The 21263-nt window shown below is 37.0% G+C and overlaps 1 protein-coding gene across 1 annotated transcript in view; it reads left to right on the forward strand.

Moving 5' to 3' along the window:
- Nucleotides 1-20226, forward strand: part of LOC121474010 — a 90683-nt gene extending 70457 nt beyond the window's left edge. Inside the window, exons 20-24 of the mRNA XM_041726841.1 lie at nt 2579-2683; nt 4068-4121; nt 4874-4978; nt 19432-19536; nt 20174-20226. Coding sequence (XP_041582775.1) covers nt 2579-2683; nt 4068-4121; nt 4874-4978; nt 19432-19536; nt 20174-20178 — 374 coding nt within the window. The 3' untranslated portion in view covers nt 20179-20226. The remainder of the gene's footprint in view (nt 1-2578; nt 2684-4067; nt 4122-4873; nt 4979-19431; nt 19537-20173) is intronic.
- The last annotated feature ends 1037 nt before the right edge of the window (nt 20227-21263 follow it).

The raw sequence follows: 21263 nt of genomic DNA on the forward strand, positions 1-21263 counted from the left end.
TCAAATCTGTATACCCCTCCCCCACAAAAAAGCAATCAAACCTAGAAAGTCACAGCATAAAGTGAAGTATTAGGCTTATTCAAGGAATTGAGTCAGCTCTAACATAGAAACTCAAGCAAAAATATATATATTCATACCCTTTATTTATTGCATACAAGTATTATATTGGTTGTCTACAGTTCCACTGGCTTCAACCTCTTAATTTGTTTTATTATATAAGCTTGTTACTAAGACAAGCTCTAATTTTAACTGTTTTATTGACTTTCTCCATACTTGGACAAGTCTATTTGGGATTTTAGCTTTGTTGAAAGGTAAGTATACAAACACTAAAAATACATTTTTCTTTTTTTCTGTTTTACTTTGATAGAATTTATGATTATTATATCCATTAGGGCTTGATTGGGGAAGCAAAATCATGATGAATGACATGGAATAAGAGATTTATTATAAGGATTAGATTATATATAATTGTGAGAGCTGGTGAAGAAGTCTGTGAAAGCTGTCACCTCTGCTTTTGTTGGTGGGCCTGAAGTCCTGAAATCACTACAGTCAGCAGGATCAGTACTCAGGAGGAAAAATTGGACATGAAAGAGTTGGAGAAAACAAAAGAAAACTAGAACGCATGAAGACAAACCGGAATCCACGTCAGTCTTATTTCCCCCCATCCTTAAGCATACAAGTGACATGATGGGGCACCCGGGTGTCTCAGTTAGTTGAGTGTCTGACTCTTGATTTCAGCTGAGGTCATGGTCTCAGGGTCCTGGGATCAAGCCCAGTGTTGAGCTCGGCACTTATGCAGAGTCTGCTTGTCCTTCTCTCTCTGCTCTTCCCCTACTCTTTCTCTCTTTCTCTAAAATAAATAAATAAATAAAATATTTTTTTAAAAAAGAGTACAAGTGAATACAAGCACATATACATTCCCCATGGAGATGTATATGTGCTTAACCCAAGATTAGGAGAAGTGGCAAGAGCCAGAAGATTGTAGGCCTGGCTTCCAACTCATGTCAACAAAGCAATCCAGAAGGTTAAGAATAATATCATGAGCTGTAATGGCACCTAGAACCTGACACTGAGCTTTACTTACTTATTTTTTGTAAATTTTTTTTGAGAGACTGAGCATGTGCCTGTGAGCCTGGGCAGTGGGGGGTGGGAGGCAGAGGGGTAGGAGGGAGGTCAGAGGGAGAGACAGAGAATCTTAAGACTCTATACCAAGTGTGGAGCCCAATGCAGGACTCGATCTCACCTCCTTGAGGTGAGACCTGAGCCAAAATCAAAAGTCGGATGCTTAACCAATCGAGCCACCCAAGAGCCCCTGATGCTGATTTTTAGAGTATAATAGCAGCCTCTTCATTTGTGCCTTCCAAATCTTATGCAAAATATTCTGCAGCAAGCCAGAACTCTATAGGGAAGGGAAATCATAGAATATAATTACAGCTTAGCTAATATGACATAGTAAAAGTTAACCATCAATCACCCCTTGGCAACTAAGCATCCATGTGTACATCTTAATATTTCTTAATAAGAAATCCTGGAGCCCTGGGATCGAGTCCTGCGTCAGGCTCCCGGCATGGAGCCTGCTTCTCCCTCTGCCTGTGTCTCTGCCTCTCTCTCTCTCTCTCTCTCTCTCTCTCTCTCTCTCTCTATCATGAATAAATAAATTTTTAAAAATCTTTAAAAAACAGTAATAACCATTTCTCATACAACCAAAATTATGCTAACACTCTTCTCAGAAGATGTTTCAAAATCCCAACTATCATTCTCTCCTTCTCTAGGTTATGTTTATTTTCTAATTGACTCACATTCTTCCTTGACATCCCATAACTTAAACAATGATATGTAAGGCTAATACTGTTCACAAATCCTTTGTAGATGTGAGGAAATAGGAGATAAAAAGAAAGGAATTGGTTAAAATATCCACAAGTATATCTATATCAAATAATATACTCATGACTATTATAATCCTATGCAGTCCTTTAGCAACCTGTCATGTAGTTGTAACTAGTATATATCTTTCTTTTCACACTCCCATTCCATATTGCTCTTTTTCTCACCAAGAACTTTGGCTTCTCCTACTTCCTTACCTGGTAGGTGATCCTAAATTTTGTTCCTGAGGGATAAGGGTCATTATCAGACCTGTCTGCATTGTATTAGGTTGTTTAATTTACAATTAATCACAAGACAACGGAATATCATCAGATGTCCTATATTCTATACATATTTATCTATATTCTCAGAGTGTATTGATTCCCTGATGGTCAGGAGAATAAATCACTCCAACCAGTAAAGTCATCCTTTTCTCATAGATTCACAGCAACAGGAAGCCAAAATGGCTCAGATTCAGTTTTTTTTTCTTCCTCAGTTGGCCATAGGATATTCTTTTCTTTATCAACTTTATTGATACATAATTGACATATAACGTGTAGGTTTAAAGTATACGGTATGATGATTTGATACACTATTACATTGCAAAATGATTACCACATTCATCACCTCACCTTAAACAAACAATAGATAAATAGAATGTAAAATTTTGGTATAATACACTTTTTTTATATTCCTACATTGTCTCTTTCCTAAGGGGGGAAGTTTCATGTAAACAACCTGGACAACACTCTAAAAAAATTAGGAATTGAACTCACAGAAGAGGAACTTTCAAAGCTACCAAAAAACCTACAAATTGATGGTGAGCACTACAGATATCCTCAGGGCATCTTTTTATTTTTGCTTTGTATCTGATATGTTTAAAAATATATGTAATTGGCAGACACATGTTAGAAAGGTTCAAGGAGAGCCCAGTCTTTTTAATTTAGGGTTTTTTATTTTAATTACAGTATATTTGACATACAATTTATATTAGTTCAGATATACAATATAGTGATTCAACAATTGGAGACATTACTCAGTGCTCATCTTGCTAAGTGTACTCTTTAATCCCTTTCACCTATATCCCCCATCCCCTCCAGCCACCTCCCCTCAGCTAACCATCAGTTTGTTCCCTATAGTTGAGTCTGTTTCTTGATTTGTCTCTCCCCCTCCTTTTTTTCTTTGTTCCTTTGTTTTGTTTCTAAAATATCACAGATGAGTGAAATCATGGTATTTGTCTTTCTCTGAGTGACTTATCTCACTTAGCATTATATTCTCCATCCATGTTACTGCAAATGGCCTTTTCTATGGCTGAATAATATCCCTTGTGTGTGTGTGTGTGTGTACCACATCTTTATCCACTCGTTTATCAATGGATACTTGGCAGAGAACCTAATTTCAAAGTCAGAATAAATCTTGGATCTTCATTATAATTAATCTAAAATAGTATCACCTTTCTTATGTATACCAAGAATTGCAGAGGGTATTAGGATTCTAATAGGTCTGGATAATAAGAAACCAAAATAATAAGGATATGAACATCTATTTATAGAGAAGTCAGTAGGCCCATTCTTCTATCTATCCTTCTGTCTACCGAAGTCTTCACTCTAATATGAATTCAAAGATTCTTATCGTAGTGCATGAGACATTCAATCTCCATCTGCCTGTCTGGATATATCTCCTCTCATTTTTCTTCTGTTCAAGCCATGTTGAACTCTTTGTAGTCTCATACGCATAGCATGATGTCCCTAGACTTTTCCCTTTTCTTCACTTCTCCTCCATGTGAAACCTCTTCCATCCCTCCATAGTTAGATCAGCGGCTCTGATACATTAATATAGTTCATGCATTATCTCCTGCAGGAAACAATCTTAGAACATACCAAGCTAGATTAATGGTCCCTTCCTCAGCTGTTTTTTGGTACACAAAGTTTCCAGAATACCTGATCAACCCCAATAGTATCTTCAACTATGGCTTATAATGGCATCTGAAAACACAAGAAAGAGCACTTTTCCTGACCCAATTTCTCAGATATAAGAGACCGTTGTATTAATGGAAATCATCTTAACTCCCTGAGAGGCATTTAATAAATGGTCTCAGGTAAAATGAAAATATAAGAAATTTTTAATGGAATTGTTTCCACAAAATATATTTTTTAAATTTGTGTTCTGCACTTCCGACATTTCCATTGTGCTTTTTCTTGTAGCTAATGGGATGATTGGTCTGAAAGAGGTGATGGATGGAGTAAAAGCTACTACAGGTAAGTGAGAAAATATCAATCTAAGCCATTTAGTATTTATAGTAATTATATTTTATCATTATCCCTCAATTGCCATTTAGTTGTGGCATTTATTTCCTTATTGATTAAATTACTAGCAATTCATTTATTTTCTGGTAGATTTTTTTATTTATATATTTTGCTCTTTTTTTTTAGAACAGCCAAACTCTATATTAGTAAAATAACATATGAAGTAGAATTTTAGTAAAGACTATAGAAAACTTACAAAAATGAGACTAAACAGTTCTTACCTTATTGATAAAATTATTTGAATAATTTATAATAATTCTAATTGAATAGACAAATACATAACATAAATTTCACTGGGTTCAGGGCAGCCCCGGTGGCGCAGCAGTTTGGCGCCGCCTGCAGCCTGGAGTGTGATCCTGGAGACCCAGGATGGAGTCCCACATCGGGCTCCCTGCATGGAGCATGCGTCTCCCTCTCTCTCTGCCTGTGTCTCTGCCTCTCTGTGTCTATGAATAAATAAATAAAATCTTAAAAAAAAATTTCACTGGGTCAGAGTTGCCTTGCCATTGTCACTTCTTTTGTTATATTTAAAAATTAAATTCTTTTCCTGTGAATGTCATAGCCAGTATACTTGGAGAAGTCTCATTGGCCTTTGCTCTTCATTCTCTACATATTCAAGCTACATAGGCATAGATTAATTATCGCTATTTAGAATCATTAGATTCTTTAAATTCTTATGTGTAATGATATCTGTCTTTTTTAAGGAGGGGAGGTTGATGTCAAATATGTAAAAACTATTCTGAAAAATATGGGAATAGAGTTCACAGATAAGGAACATTTGAAGCTGATGAAAAATCTGCCTTTCAATGGTAAGCATTTCAAATACTGATGTGAGAGTTTTATAAACTTTTCTTTAAAAATTTTAAATTTAACTTCCGATTAGTTAGCATACAGTGTAATATTAGTTTCAGGTGTAGAATTTTGTGATTCAACACTTCCATATATCACCCTGTGTTCATCATAAGTGTACTCCTTAATCCCCGTCACCTATTTCACACATTCCCTCCATCCTTCTCCCCTTTGGTAACCAACAGTTTGTTACCTATAGCTAAGAGTCTGTTTCTTGGTTTTGCTATTTTGTTCCCCTATGTACATTTGTTTTGTTTCCTTCTAAGCTTTTTTAAAAACTCAAGCTATCCCCCTTTGCTAAGATGCAAAAATAAATCAATAAATGCCCATATCAAAATAATTTAAATGTTCACTTATTCCTGAGGGAAATTTCCATCTATGTTTAACTTTCAGTTTTAGAATAAGCATCTACATCACGTTGACTCATACCATTGAGGGGAAAATATTTCTGAGGCTACCCTTACCTTGTAGATACCTACAGGCAAATGTGGGAAGTCAGGGAAAGAGGCGTGTTAAACTGGAAGGGGATAAGAGGTGAGAGGTGCTATTAACAAAAGAAATTGTGCATAATATATGGTGCCTTGTGTGCCAAATTTTGAATAGATTTACCATATTATAAACTTTACTGGAGGCGGGGTGAAATGGCAGAAGAGTAGGGGCCCTCAACTGACCTGTCCCACCAACTTAACTACATAACTTTCAAATCACCCAGAACACCTACAAATTCGACCTGAGATTTAAAAAGAGAACAGCTGGAATGCTACAGAGAGAAGGGTTTTTGCTTCTTTTTTTTTTTAAGATAGATAGATAGATAGATAGATAGATAGATAGATTTATTCATTCATTCATTCATTCATTCATGATAGAGAGAGAGAGGCAGAGACACAGGAGGAGGGAAAAACAGGCTCCATGCCGGGAGCCTGATATGAGATTCATCCCGGGACTCCAGGATTGCGCCCTGGGCCAAAGGCAGGTGCTAAACCGCTGAGCCACCCAGGGACCCCCTGGGGTTTTCGCTTCTAACAAGAATCATCTAGGGTGAAATTTACTTAGGTCATGGTTGAGGTTCTTCACTCAGCCCACTCATACAGCCACTCTGCACTGAGCAGAATGACTAGAATGAAATATTCAACACAAAAGAAAGTATCAGAAACAGTACTCTCTGCCACAGAGTTATAGATTATGAATTACAATTTGATGTCAGAAAGCCAATTCAGAATCACAATTATAAAGCTATTGGAGGCTCTAGAAAAAACCATAAAGGATTCAGGAAACTTCATGACTGCACAATTTAGATCTAATCAAGCCAAAATTAAAAATCAATTAAATGAGGTGCAATCCAAACTAGAGGTCCTAATGATGAGATTAATGAGGTGGAAGTAACAGTGAGCAATATAGAAGACAAGTTGATGGCAAGGAAGGAAGCTGAGGGAAAAAAAAGAAAAACAATTAAAAGACCATGAGGAAAGTTTAAGGGAAATAAATGATAGCCTCAGAAGGAAGAATCTATGTATAATTGGGGTTCCAGAAAGCGCCAAGAGGGACAGAGGGCCAGAAAGCATATTTGAACAAATCATAGCTGAGAACTTCCCTAATTTGGGGAGGGAAACAGGAATTCAGCTCCAGGAGATAGAGAGGTTCCCACCCCAAAATCAATAAAAACCATTCAACACCTCAACATTTAATAGTGAAACTTGCAAATTTGAAAGATAAAGAACAAATACTTAAAGCAGCAAAGGATCCCTGACTTATATGAGGAGAAATATTAGATTAACAACAGATCTCTCCACAGAGACCTGGAAGGCCAGAAAGGACTGGGTCCTAAATGAGAAGAACATGCAGCCAAGAATACTATATCCAGCAAGGCTCTCTTTCAGAATAGAAGGGGATATAAAGAACTTCCAAGATAGACAGAAACTGAAGGAATATGTGGCCACCAAACCAGCTCTGCAAGAAATACTAAGGGGGACCCTGAAAAAGAAAGAGGAAGCCCAAATAAATAATCCACAAAAGCAGGGACTGAATAGGTATTATGATGACACTAAATTCATATCTTTCAATAGTTACTCTGAACGTGAATGGGCTAAATGATCCCATCAAAAGATGCAGGGTTTCAGACGGGATAAAAAAGCAAGACCCATTTATTTGCTGTCTACAAGAGACTCATTTTTAGACCAAAGGACTCCTGTAGCCTGAAAATGAAAGGTTGGAGGACCATTTACCATTCAAATGGTCCTCAAAATAAAGTTGGGGTAGCCATCCTCATAACAGATAAATTAAAGTTAGTACCAAAGACTGTAGTAGAGATGAAGAGGGACACTATATCATACTTAAAGGATCTATCTAACAAAAGTACCTAACAATCATGTATATTTATGCCTCTAATGTGAGAGCTGCCAAGTATATCAAACGGTTAATAACCAAAATAAAGGGAACCCCAGGTGGTGCAGTGGTTTAGTGCCTGCCTTTGGCCCAGGGCGCGATCCTGGAGACCTGGGATCGAATCCCACATCGGGCTCCCGGTGCATGGAGCCTGCTTCTCCCTCTGCCTATGTCTCTGCCTCTCTCTCTCTCTGTGTGACTATCATAAATAAATAAAAATTAAAAAAATAACCAAAATAAAGAGATACTTAGATAATAATACACTAATACTGGTAGACTTCAACACGGCACTTTCTGCAAATGACAGATATTCTAAGCACAGCATCACCAAAGAAACAAGGGCTTTAAATGATACATTGGACCAGATGGATTTCATAGATATTTACAGAACTTTACATCCAAATGCATCTGAATACACATTCTTCTCTAGTGCACATGGAACTTTCTCCAGAATAGACCACATACTGGGTCACAAAACAGGTCTCAAATGATATCAAGAAATTGGGATTGTCCCCTGCATATTTTCAGACCACATGCTTTGAAACTAGAATGCAATCACAAGAAGAAATCTGGAAGAAACTCAAACACATGGAGTTTAAAGAGCATCCTACTAAAAGATGAATGGGTAAACCAGGAAATTAGAAAAGAATTAAAATGATTCACGGAAACTAATGAGAATGAAGATACAACCATTCAAAATCTTTGGGATACAGCAAAAGCAGTCCTGAGAGGGAAATACATCGCAATACAAGCATCCCTCAAAAAAATTGGAAAAAACTCAAATACACCTTGCACCTAAGGTGTAACCTCGCTAACCTCGCACCTAAAGGAACTGGAGAAACAACAGCAAATAAAACCTACACCAAGCAGAAGAAGAGAGATAATAAATATTCAAGCAGAACTCAATGAAATAGAGCCCAGAATAACTGTAGAACAGATCAACAAAACCAGGAGTTGGTTCCTCGAAAGAATAAGATAGATAAAACCCTAGCTAGCCTTATTAAAAAAAAGAGAGAGAGAAAAGACTCAAATTAATAAAATCAAAAATCAAAGAGGAGAGATCACAACCAATATCAAGGAAATACAAATAATTTTAAAACATATGAGCAGCTATACACCAATAAATTAGGCAATCTAGAAGAAATGGATACATTTCTGGAAAACTATAAATTATGAAAACTAGAACAGGAGGAAATAGAAAACCTGAACAGGCCGATAACCAGGGAGGAAATCAGTCATCAAAAACCTCCCAAAACACAAAAGTCCACGGCCAGATGGCTTCCCAGGGGAATTCTATCAAATGTTTAAAGAAGAAACAATACCTATTCTACTAAAGCTGTTCTGAAGGATAGAAATGTAACAGAATACTTCCAAACTCGTTTTATGAGGCCAGCATCACCTTAATTCCAAAACCAGACAAAGACACCACCAAAAAGGAGAATTATAGACCAATATCCCTGATGAACACAGATATAAAAATTCACAACAAGATTCTAGCCAATAGGATCCAACAGTACATTAAGAAGATTATTCACCATGACTAAGTGGAATTTATCCATAGGATGCAAGGGTGGTTCGAAACTCAAAACAATCAATGTGATAGATCATATCAACAAGAGAAAAAACAAGAACCATCTGATCCTCTCAATAGATGTAGAGAAAAGCACTTGATGAAATACAGCATACATTCCTGATCAAAACTTTTCAGAGTGTAGGAATAGACAGAACATTCCTCAGCATCTTAAAATCTATTTATGAAAAGCCCACAGCAAATATCATTCTCAATGGGGAAACACTGAGAGCCTTTCCCCTAAGATCAGGAAACATGATAAGGATGTCCACTCTCACCACTGCTCTTCAACATAGTACTAGAAGTCCTAGCCTCAGCAATCAGACAACAAAAAGAAATAAAAGGCATTCGAATTGGCAAAGAAGGAGTCAAAATCTCCCTCTTTCAGATGACATGATTCTGTACATAGAAAACCCAAAAGACTCCACCCCAAAATTGATAGAACTCATACAGCAAATGGCAATGTGGCAGGATACAAAATCAATGCCTAGAAATCTGTGGCATTTCTATACACTAACAATGAGACTGAAGAAAGAGAAATTAAGGAGTCAATCCCATTTATAATTGCACCCAAAAGCATAAGATACCTAGGAATAAACCTAACCAAAGAGGTAAAGGATCTATACCCTAAAAACTACAGAACACTTCTGAAAGAAATTGAGGAAGACACAAAGAGATGGAAAAACATTCCATGCTCCTGGATTGGAAGAATAAATATTGTGAAAATGTCTATGCTACCCAGGACAATTTACATGTTCAGTGCAATCTCTATCAAAATACCATGGACTTTCTTCAGAGAGTTGGAACAAATCATCTTAAGATTTGTGTGGAATCATAAAAGACCCCAAATATCCAGGGGAATATTGAAAAAGAAAACCAATGCCGGGGGCATCACAATGCCAGATTTCAAGTTGTACTACAAAGCTGTGATCATCAAGACAGTGTGGTACTGGCAAAAAAACAAACCCATAGATAAATGGAGGAGAATAGAGAACCCAGAAATGGGCCCTCAACTCTATGGGCAACTAATACTCATCAAAGCAGGAAAGACCATCCACTGGAAAAAGGACACTCTCTTCAATAAATGGTGCTGGGAAAATTGGACATCCACATGCATAAGAATGAAACTAGACCATTCTCTTACACCGTACACAAAGATAATCTCAGAATGGATGAAAGATCTAAATGTGAGACAAGAATCCATCAAAATCCTAGAGGAGAACACAGGCAACACCCTTTTTGAACTTAGCCACAGCATTTCTTGCAAGATACATCTATGAAGGCAAAGGAAACAAAAGCAAAAATTAACTATTGGGACTTCATCAAGATAAAAAGCTTCTGCACAGCAAAAGTAACTGTCAACAAAACTAAAAGCCTACAGGTTGGGAGAAGATATTTGCAAATTACCTTTCAGATAAAGGGCTAGTATCCAAGATCTATAAAGAACTTATTAAACTCAACAGCAAAGAAACAAACAATCCAATCATGAAATGGGCAAAAGACATGAACAGAAATTTCACAGAGGAAGACATAGACATGGCCAACAAGTACATGAGAAAATGCTCCGCATCACTTGCCATCAGGGAAATACAAATCAAAACCACAATGAGATACCACCTCACACCCATGAGAATGGGGAAAATGAACACGACAGGAAACAACAAATGTTGGAGAGGATGTGGAGAAAGGGGAACCCTCTTGCACTGTTGGTGGGAATGTGAACTGGTGCAGCCACTCTGGAAAACTGTGGAGGTTCTTCAAAGAGTTAAAAATAGAGCTACCCTACGACCCAGCAATTGCACTACTGGGGATTTACCCCAAAGACACAGATGCAGTGAAATGCTGGGACTCTTGCACCCCAATGTTTATAGCAGCAATGTCCACAGTAGCCAAACTGTGGAAGGAGCCTTGGTGTCCATTGAAAAATGAATGGATAAAGAAGATGTGGTCTATATATACAAGGGAATATTACTCAGCCATTAGAAAGGATGAATACCCATCATTTGCTTCAACATGGATGGAACTGTAGGGTATTATGCTGATTGAAGTAAGTCAATCGGAAAAGGACAATCATCACATGGTTTCACTCATACAGGGAATATAAAAAATAGTGAAAGGGATTATAGGGGATTGGAGAGAAAGTGAGTGGGGAAAAAATCAGAGAGGGTGACAAAACATGAGACTCCTAACTCTGGGAAACGAACAACGGGTAGTGGAAAGGGAGGTAGCCAGGGGGATGAGGTGACTGGGTGACGGGCATTGAGGGGGGCACTTGACGGGATGAGCACTGGGTGTTATACTGTATGTTGGCAAATCGAACTCCAATAAAAAAAATATGCAAAAAATAAAATAAACTTTCCCTAATTTTCTCTCAAATTTTATTTTAGTGGGGGAAATTTCTAGGGCACATCATGAAAACCTCAGTTTTACTGAAATAATTTTAGTATAAAACCACATCATTTCTCTACGATCTTAATTGTGCCCTTCTTTATAGATGATAACAAGGTCTTTAAGAACAGATTTCTAGAAGGTGTGAGGTCTCTTAAAGGTAAGTGAGAAGCATAATGAGAGTGCAAATGAATCATTTTATACTGTTTCAGAAATATGAATTTGCTGCCATCTGCTTATACTGATTGCAAATGTATACTTTTTTAGAGCTCAATCTTTATCTTAGCAGATGAATCTCATGTTCTATCTTGGAAGTAAAGCACCACACTTTCTTGTCATTTTCCAAAGTTTTAGGAAGAAAAATATCAAATTTCAAGTTTTCATAGCAAAAAAATATAGAAATGATTAGCAGTAATTCAGGAAATTTAATAAATAGAAAAAACTAAACTGGAAGTTCATTCATCAAAAGTCAACCTACAGTTGTTTAGAACTAAAGAATATTTACCTTCAGTACCAGAATTCCCTGAGCATTTATTGAACACCAATTTTTTCCCACCAGATTTTTTTTTATTCATTGAGAAAATAGAGGCTAGCAAGAGTGATAGCCCTCAGCTCTCTATCTCTAATCCCTACCTTTAGAGATATCTTTAAGCACACCTATCCTAGTATCAAAGGATGAGTGAAGAGTACCTCTTCCTCCTCAAGGCTTACCAGGATGCCCTTGAATCCACTCTCTCCCACATCTTTAAGACCCCACCCCATTGGCCATTTTCCACCTCTTCTCCTATGGACAAGCCTTCCTTTCAGCCCATGCACATACTCAACATACCCCATCCTATAAAATAAACAAACTAAAACTCTTCACACTCCTCTTTGGCCACAGCTCAAGCTCCCTTTCTCATCTACTTCATGAGAGACTTGTCCATACCCTGAGCCTCTATTTCTGTACCTCGCTCTCTTTCTCAACCTAATTTCTCTTTTTAAAAGATTTTATTAATTTATTCATGAGAGACAGAGAGAGAGAGGCAGAGACACAGGCTGAGGGAGAAGCAGGCTCCCTGCAGGGGGCCCAATGAGTGACTTAATCCAGGAGTTCTGGGATCATGCCCTGAGCTGAAGGCAGACACTCAACCTCTGAGCCACCCAGGCATTCCTCTCAAACTAATTTCAGTATTGAATACCATCTAAAACCTTGTGTTGTGTAGGCTGGTCTCCAAGAAAAGTCTCAAGGAAAGTAGCCTTAATAATAACTTTGTAGTTGATGGCTTAAAATATTTGATCTCTGTACAGCCACTCTGCACTGAGCAGAATGACTAGAATGAAATATTCAACACAAAAGAAAGTATCAGAAACAGTACTCTCTGCCACAGAGTTATAGATTATGAATTACAATTTGATGTCAGAAAGCCAATTCAGAATCACAATTATAAAGCTATTGGAGGCTCTAGAAAAAACCATAAAGGATTCAGGAAACTTCATGACTGCACAATTTAGATCTAATCAAGCCAAAATTAAAAATCAATTAAATGAGGTGCAATCCAAACTAGAGGTCCTAATGATGAGATTAATGAGGTGGAAGTAACAGTGAGCAATATAGAAGACAAGTTGATGGCAAGGAAGGAAGCTGAGGGAAAAAAAAGAAAAACAATTAAAAGACCATGAGGAAAGTTTAAGGGAAATAAATGATAGCCTCAGAAGGAAGAATCTATGTATAATTGGGGTTCCAGAAAGCGCCAAGAGGGACAGAGGGCCAGAAAGCATATTTGAACAAATCATAGCTGAGAACTTCCCTAATTTGGGGAGGGAAACAGGAATTCAGCTCCAGGAGATAGAGAGGTTCCCACCCCAAAATCAATAAAAACCATTCAACACCTCAACATTTAATAGTGAAACTTGCAAATTTGAAAGATAAAGAACAAATACTTAAAGCAGCAAAGGATCCCTGACTTATATGAGGAGAAATATTAGATTAACAACAGATCTCTCCACAGAGACCTGGAAGGCCAGAAAGGACTGGGTCCTAAATGAGAAGAACATGCAGCCAAGAATACTATATCCAGCAAGGCTCTCTTTCAGAATAGAAGGGGATATAAAGAACTTCCAAGATAGACAGAAACTGAAGGAATATGTGGCCACCAAACCAGCTCTGCAAGAAATACTAAGGGGGACCCTGAAAAAGAAAGAGGAAGCCCAAATAAATAATCCACAAAAGCAGGGACTGAATAGGTATTATGATGACACTAAATTCATATCTTTCAATAGTTACTCTGAACGTGAATGGGCTAAATGATCCCATCAAAAGATGCAGGGTTTCAGACGGGATAAAAAAGCAAGACCCATTTATTTGCTGTCTACAAGAGACTCATTTTTAGACCAAAGGACTCCTGTAGCCTGAAAATGAAAGGTTGGAGGACCATTTACCATTCAAATGGTCCTCAAAATAAAGTTGGGGTAGCCATCCTCATAACAGATAAATTAAAGTTAGTACCAAAGACTGTAGTAGAGATGAAGAGGGACACTATATCATACTTAAAGGATCTATCTAACAAAAGTACCTAACAATCATGTATATTTATGCCTCTAATGTGAGAGCTGCCAAGTATATCAAACGGTTAATAACCAAAATAAAGGGAACCCCAGGTGGTGCAGTGGTTTAGTGCCTGCCTTTGGCCCAGGGCGCGATCCTGGAGACCTGGGATCGAATCCCACATCGGGCTCCCGGTGCATGGAGCCTGCTTCTCCCTCTGCCTATGTCTCTGCCTCTCTCTCTCTCTGTGTGACTATCATAAATAAATAAAAATTAAAAAAATAACCAAAATAAAGAGATACTTAGATAATAATACACTAATACTGGTAGACTTCAACACGGCACTTTCTGCAAATGACAGATATTCTAAGCACAGCATCACCAAAGAAACAAGGGCTTTAAATGATACATTGGACCAGATGGATTTCATAGATATTTACAGAACTTTACATCCAAATGCATCTGAATACACATTCTTCTCTAGTGCACATGGAACTTTCTCCAGAATAGACCACATACTGGGTCACAAAACAGGTCTCAAATGATATCAAGAAATTGGGATTGTCCCCTGCATATTTTCAGACCACATGCTTTGAAACTAGAATGCAATCACAAGAAGAAATCTGGAAGAAACTCAAACACATGGAGTTTAAAGAGCATCCTACTAAAAGATGAATGGGTAAACCAGGAAATTAGAAAAGAATTAAAATGATTCACGGAAACTAATGAGAATGAAGATACAACCATTCAAAATCTTTGGGATACAGCAAAAGCAGTCCTGAGAGGGAAATACATCGCAATACAAGCATCCCTCAAAAAAATTGGAAAAAACTCAAATACACCTTGCACCTAAGGTGTAACCTCGCTAACCTCGCACCTAAAGGAACTGGAGAAACAACAGCAAATAAAACCTACACCAAGCAGAAGAAGAGAGATAATAAATATTCAAGCAGAACTCAATGAAATAGAGCCCAGAATAACTGTAGAACAGATCAACAAAACCAGGAGTTGGTTCCTCGAAAGAATAAGATAGATAAAACCCTAGCTAGCCTTATTAAAAAAAAGAGAGAGAGAAAAGACTCAAATTAATAAAATCAAAAATCAAAGAGGAGAGATCACAACCAATATCAAGGAAATACAAATAATTTTAAAACATATGAGCAGCTATACACCAATAAATTAGGCAATCTAGAAGAAATGGATACATTTCTGGAAAACTATAAATTATGAAAACTAGAACAGGAGGAAATAGAAAACCTGAACAGGCCGATAACCAGGGAGGAAATCAGTCATCAAAAACCTCCCAAAACACAAAAGTCCACGGCCAGATGGCTTCCCAGGGGAATTCTATCAAATGTTTAAAGAAGAAACAATACCTATTCTACTAAAGCTGTTCTGAAGGATAGAAATGTAACAGAATACTTCCAAACTCGTTTTATGAGGCCAGCATCACCTTAATTCCAAAACCAGACAAAGACACCACCAAAAAGGAGAATTATAGACCAATATCCCTGATGAACACAGATATAAAAATTCACAACAAGATTCTAGCCAATAGGATCCAACAGTACATTAAGAAGATTATTCACCATGACTAAGTGGAATTTATCCATAGGATGCAAGGGTGGTTCGAAACTCAAAACAATCAATGTGATAGATCATATCAACAAGAGAAAAAACAAGAACCATCTGATCCTCTCAATAGATGTAGAGAAAAGCACTTGATGAAATACAGCATACATTCCTGATCAAAACTTTTCAGAGTGTAGGAATAGACAGAACATTCCTCAGCATCTTAAAATCTATTTATGAAAAGCCCACAGCAAATATCATTCTCAATGGGGAAACACTGAGAGCCTTTCCCCTAAGATCAGGAAACATGATAAGGATGTCCACTCTCACCACTGCTCTTCAACATAGTACTAGAAGTCCTAGCCTCAGCAATCAGACAACAAAAAGAAATAAAAGGCATTCGAATTGGCAAAGAAGGAGTCAAAATCTCCCTCTTTCAGATGACATGATTCTGTACATAGAAAACCCAAAAGACTCCACCCCAAAATTGATAGAACTCATACAGCAAATGGCAATGTGGCAGGATACAAAATCAATGCCTAGAAATCTGTGGCATTTCTATACACTAACAATGAGACTGAAGAAAGAGAAATTAAGGAGTCAATCCCATTTATAATTGCACCCAAAAGCATAAGATACCTAGGAATAAACCTAACCAAAGAGGTAAAGGATCTATACCCTAAAAACTACAGAACACTTCTGAAAGAAATTGAGGAAGACACAAAGAGATGGAAAAACATTCCATGCTCCTGGATTGGAAGAATAAATATTGTGAAAATGTCTATGCTACCCAGGACAATTTACATGTTCAGTGCAATCTCTATCAAAATACCATGGACTTTCTTCAGAGAGTTGGAACAAATCATCTTAAGATTTGTGTGGAATCATAAAAGACCCCAAATATCCAGGGGAATATTGAAAAAGAAAACCAATGCCGGGGGCATCACAATGCCAGATTTCAAGTTGTACTACAAAGCTGTGATCATCAAGACAGTGTGGTACTGGCAAAAAAACAAACCCATAGATAAATGGAGGAGAATAGAGAACCCAGAAATGGGCCCTCAACTCTATGGGCAACTAATACTCATCAAAGCAGGAAAGACCATCCACTGGAAAAAGGACACTCTCTTCAATAAATGGTGCTGGGAAAATTGGACATCCACATGCATAAGAATGAAACTAGACCATTCTCTTACACCGTACACAAAGATAATCTCAGAATGGATGAAAGATCTAAATGTGAGACAAGAATCCATCAAAATCCTAGAGGAGAACACAGGCAACACCCTTTTTGAACTTAGCCACAGCATTTCTTGCAAGATACATCTATGAAGGCAAAGGAAACAAAAGCAAAAATTAACTATTGGGACTTCATCAAGATAAAAAGCTTCTGCACAGCAAAAGTAACTGTCAACAAAACTAAAAGCCTACAGGTTGGGAGAAGATATTTGCAAATTACCTTTCAGATAAAGGGCTAGTATCCAAGATCTATAAAGAACTTATTAAACTCAACAGCAAAGAAACAAACAATCCAATCATGAAATGGGCAAAAGACATGAACAGAAATTTCACAGAGGAAGACATAGACATGGCCAACAAGTACATGAGAAAATGCTCCGCATCACTTGCCATCAGGGAAATACAAATCAAAACCACAATGAGATACCACCTCACACCCATGAGAATGGGGAAAATGAACACGACAGGAAACAACAAATGTTGGAGAGGATGTGGAGAAAGGGGAACCCTCTTGCACTGTTGGTGGGAATGTGAACTGGTGCAGCCACTCTGGAAAACTGTGGAGGTTCTTCAAAGAGTTAAAAATAGAGCTACCCTACGACCCAGCAATTGCACTACTGGGGATTTACCCCAAAGACACAGATGCAGTGAAATGCTGGGACTCTTGCACCCCAATGTTTATAGCAGCAATGTCCACAGTAGCCAAACTGTGGAAGGAGCCTTGGTGTCCATTGAAAAATGAATGGATAAAGAAGATGTGGTCTATATATACAAGGGAATATTACTCAGCCATTAGAAAGGATGAATACCCATCATTTGCTTCAACATGGATGGAACTGTAGGGTATTATGCTGATTGAAGTAAGTCAATCGGAAAAGGACAATCATCACATGGTTTCACTCATACAGGGAATATAAAAAATAGTGAAAGGGATTATAGGGGATTGGAGAGAAAGTGAGTGGGGAAAAAATCAGAGAGGGTGACAAAACATGAGACTCCTAACTCTGGGAAACGAACAACGGGTAGTGGAAAGGGAGGTAGCCAGGGGGATGAGGTGACTGGGTGACGGGCATTGAGGGGGGCACTTGACGGGATGAGCACTGGGTGTTATACTGTATGTTGGCAAATCGAACTCCAATAAAAAAAATATGCAAAAAATAAAATAAACTTTCCCTAATTTTCTCTCAAATTTTATTTTAGTGGGGGAAATTTCTAGGGCACATCATGAAAACCTCAGTTTTACTGAAATAATTTTAGTATAAAACCACATCATTTCTCTACGATCTTAATTGTGCCCTTCTTTATAGATGATAACAAGGTCTTTAAGAACAGATTTCTAGAAGGTGTGAGGTCTCTTAAAGGTAAGTGAGAAGCATAATGAGAGTGCAAATGAATCATTTTATACTGTTTCAGAAATATGAATTTGCTGCCATCTGCTTATACTGATTGCAAATGTATACTTTTTTAGAGCTCAATCTTTATCTTAGCAGATGAATCTCATGTTCTATCTTGGAAGTAAAGCACCACACTTTCTTGTCATTTTCCAAAGTTTTAGGAAGAAAAATATCAAATTTCAAGTTTTCATAGCAAAAAAATATAGAAATGATTAGCAGTAATTCAGGAAATTTAATAAATAGAAAAAACTAAACTGGAAGTTCATTCATCAAAAGTCAACCTACAGTTGTTTAGAACTAAAGAATATTTACCTTCAGTACCAGAATTCCCTGAGCATTTATTGAACACCAATTTTTTCCCACCAGATTTTTTTTTATTCATTGAGAAAATAGAGGCTAGCAAGAGTGATAGCCCTCAGCTCTCTATCTCTAATCCCTACCTTTAGAGATATCTTTAAGCACACCTATCCTAGTATCAAAGGATGAGTGAAGAGTACCTCTTCCTCCTCAAGGCTTACCAGGATGCCCTTGAATCCACTCTCTCCCACATCTTTAAGACCCCACCCCATTGGCCATTTTCCACCTCTTCTCCTATGGACAAGCCTTCCTTTCAGCCCATGCACATACTCAACATACCCCATCCTATAAAATAAACAAACTAAAACTCTTCACACTCCTCTTTGGCCACAGCTCAAGCTCCCTTTCTCATCTACTTCATGAGAGACTTGTCCATACCCTGAGCCTCTATTTCTGTACCTCGCTCTCTTTCTCAACCTAATTTCTCTTTTTAAAAGATTTTATTAATTTATTCATGAGAGACAGAGAGAGAGAGGCAGAGACACAGGCTGAGGGAGAAGCAGGCTCCCTGCAGGGGGCCCAATGAGTGACTTAATCCAGGAGTTCTGGGATCATGCCCTGAGCTGAAGGCAGACACTCAACCTCTGAGCCACCCAGGCATTCCTCTCAAACTAATTTCAGTATTGAATACCATCTAAAACCTTGTGTTGTGTAGGCTGGTCTCCAAGAAAAGTCTCAAGGAAAGTAGCCTTAATAATAACTTTGTAGTTGATGGCTTAAAATATTTGATCTCTGTGCTAAAGTTGTTGAACATTAACTAATTTACTTTTTTCACTTTAGAATGAAATATTCTTTACTTTAGACAGATAGTAGGTTTGAGGGAATCCTTTTATAGGCTTTAGTAAGTATATAACCTGTCTGAAATAGTGTGCAAATTTTATGAGAAATTATCTGCTTAAGAAATTCACAATGGGTTATGTATATCAAAAGAATATAAAAACTTCTCTTTTGGAGTCAATATTCTTTATGGACTTATTTTCTTAGGTGGGAAGGTCAATATCAACAACCTAGACACCACTCTGAGCAACCTGGGGATCAAGCTTGCAGATACGGAACTTAAAGATCTGGCTAAAAACATGCACATTGGTGGTAAGCATACTATCAGATACACTGGTTAACCCTGGAGAGAGTTTAGGTAAAAGAACCTTTGAGGGAAGAAATGCCTTTTCCATAAGGAGAAGGGAAGCCCCAAGAGCAGTATGGTGGTACACATCAATGACTAAAACATAGAAAATGTCATTTAAGTTTATGAGTATCCAGTTAACAAAATTAAAAGTTTTATTATATGTGTGATATGTGTAACTTTTATCCTCTCTACAAGTATCGTGGTTAGTAGTCTTTCCAATTTTGGATGCAAGAATGCAGATTCTTTAGACACAGTCAACTTCTGAATAACTTCCTCTTACTAACACAAATAAATCTGAGCTATTATAGGCCATATTGCATCATTGCAATTGTATGGTTTTCATGTTTCGAATTTTCTTCTTATACATGCTTGTCTTAAAATAAAAATTGGGTAGAATACTAATCTGGAAAGTGTATTAAAAATATTTGTTAAATAAATATATAAAGCAATTAGAATGGGGCCTGACACATAGCAAGTGCAACTATTATAGTTGTTTCTATGTTTTTCCACAAAGTTTTGCATTATATCATAATATATTAGATCTATATAATATATAAGATCTATAATATAATATACTGTGATTTTGATCTTCTCCTATAGTTTAAGGGAAAATTCCTCTAGAAACATTGATGGAAAATGTCACAGATTTTACAGGCAAGTGAAAAGTTACCATAAATTAGGATTTCAATTATCTACATTAAATTTTGTTTTTTCTTGGTATTTCCTAGTATTCTACCATTGACTTATAAATTGTTATTTCTCTATATTTATTAATGAAATATTTGCCTCTAGTGTTTCATGTATTGATATAAAATTGTCTGTTTTTGCAATGAAATCACCATACTATTTCTTGCTTTCAAGTTCTGTAATCTCTGTTGTTTATATTAATAATATAATTCACTTCACCAGTGTTTAATAACTACAGTGTAGAATGACACAGCAAATCAGAAAATGAAGCATAAAATTGATTGAGGTAATGTCTTCATTGTATTTATCATATAATTCTTATTTTTTTAATTAAAATACTTTTTCGGGCAGCCCGGGTGACTCAGTGGTTTAGTGCCACCTTCGGCCCAGGGCGTGATCCTGGAGACCCGAGATTGAGTCCCACGTTGGGCTCCCTGCATGAAGCCTGCTTCTCCTTCTTGCCTATGTCTCTGCCTCTCTCTATGTCTCTCATAAATAAATAAAATCTTTAATAAAATAAATAAAAATAAAATAAATAAAAGACTTTTCAAAGAAAAATTCATGCAAGCATCTATTTTTTTAATTATTAGATCAAATTTTATTCCAAAAGTAGTCCCTGATTTTAGAAGAAACTTTCTTGTTCAAATTAAGGAAATAAATTTGACCTAACATCTACATTGATTCTGTATTTGAAAATGTCTTATTTTTACTTTAATCTTCAATCTGAAAATGAGATATTAATTATCCTAAAAAAATGTTTTCATTAGAAATAACTACTGCTATGTAAAATGAAAATGTGTACCAAATTTCTTATTTTCAAAGGTGAGAAGATTGACTCAAGTGCTCTAAAAAAATGTTCTGGGAAATCTCGGAATTGAGCTTACAGATAGGGAACTAGAGAAGCAGCTGAAAATACTGCCAATCGATGGTGAGTCATACAAGTGTCTATGGAGCTTCCAGGGAACTTGGATTTTTGTAGATCTGTATGAAAATTTTAATTTTT

Source organism: Vulpes lagopus, chromosome 12, assembly GCF_018345385.1.
Source record: "Vulpes lagopus strain Blue_001 chromosome 12, ASM1834538v1, whole genome shotgun sequence".
Classification (NCBI taxonomy): Eukaryota; Metazoa; Chordata; class Mammalia; order Carnivora; family Canidae; genus Vulpes; species Vulpes lagopus.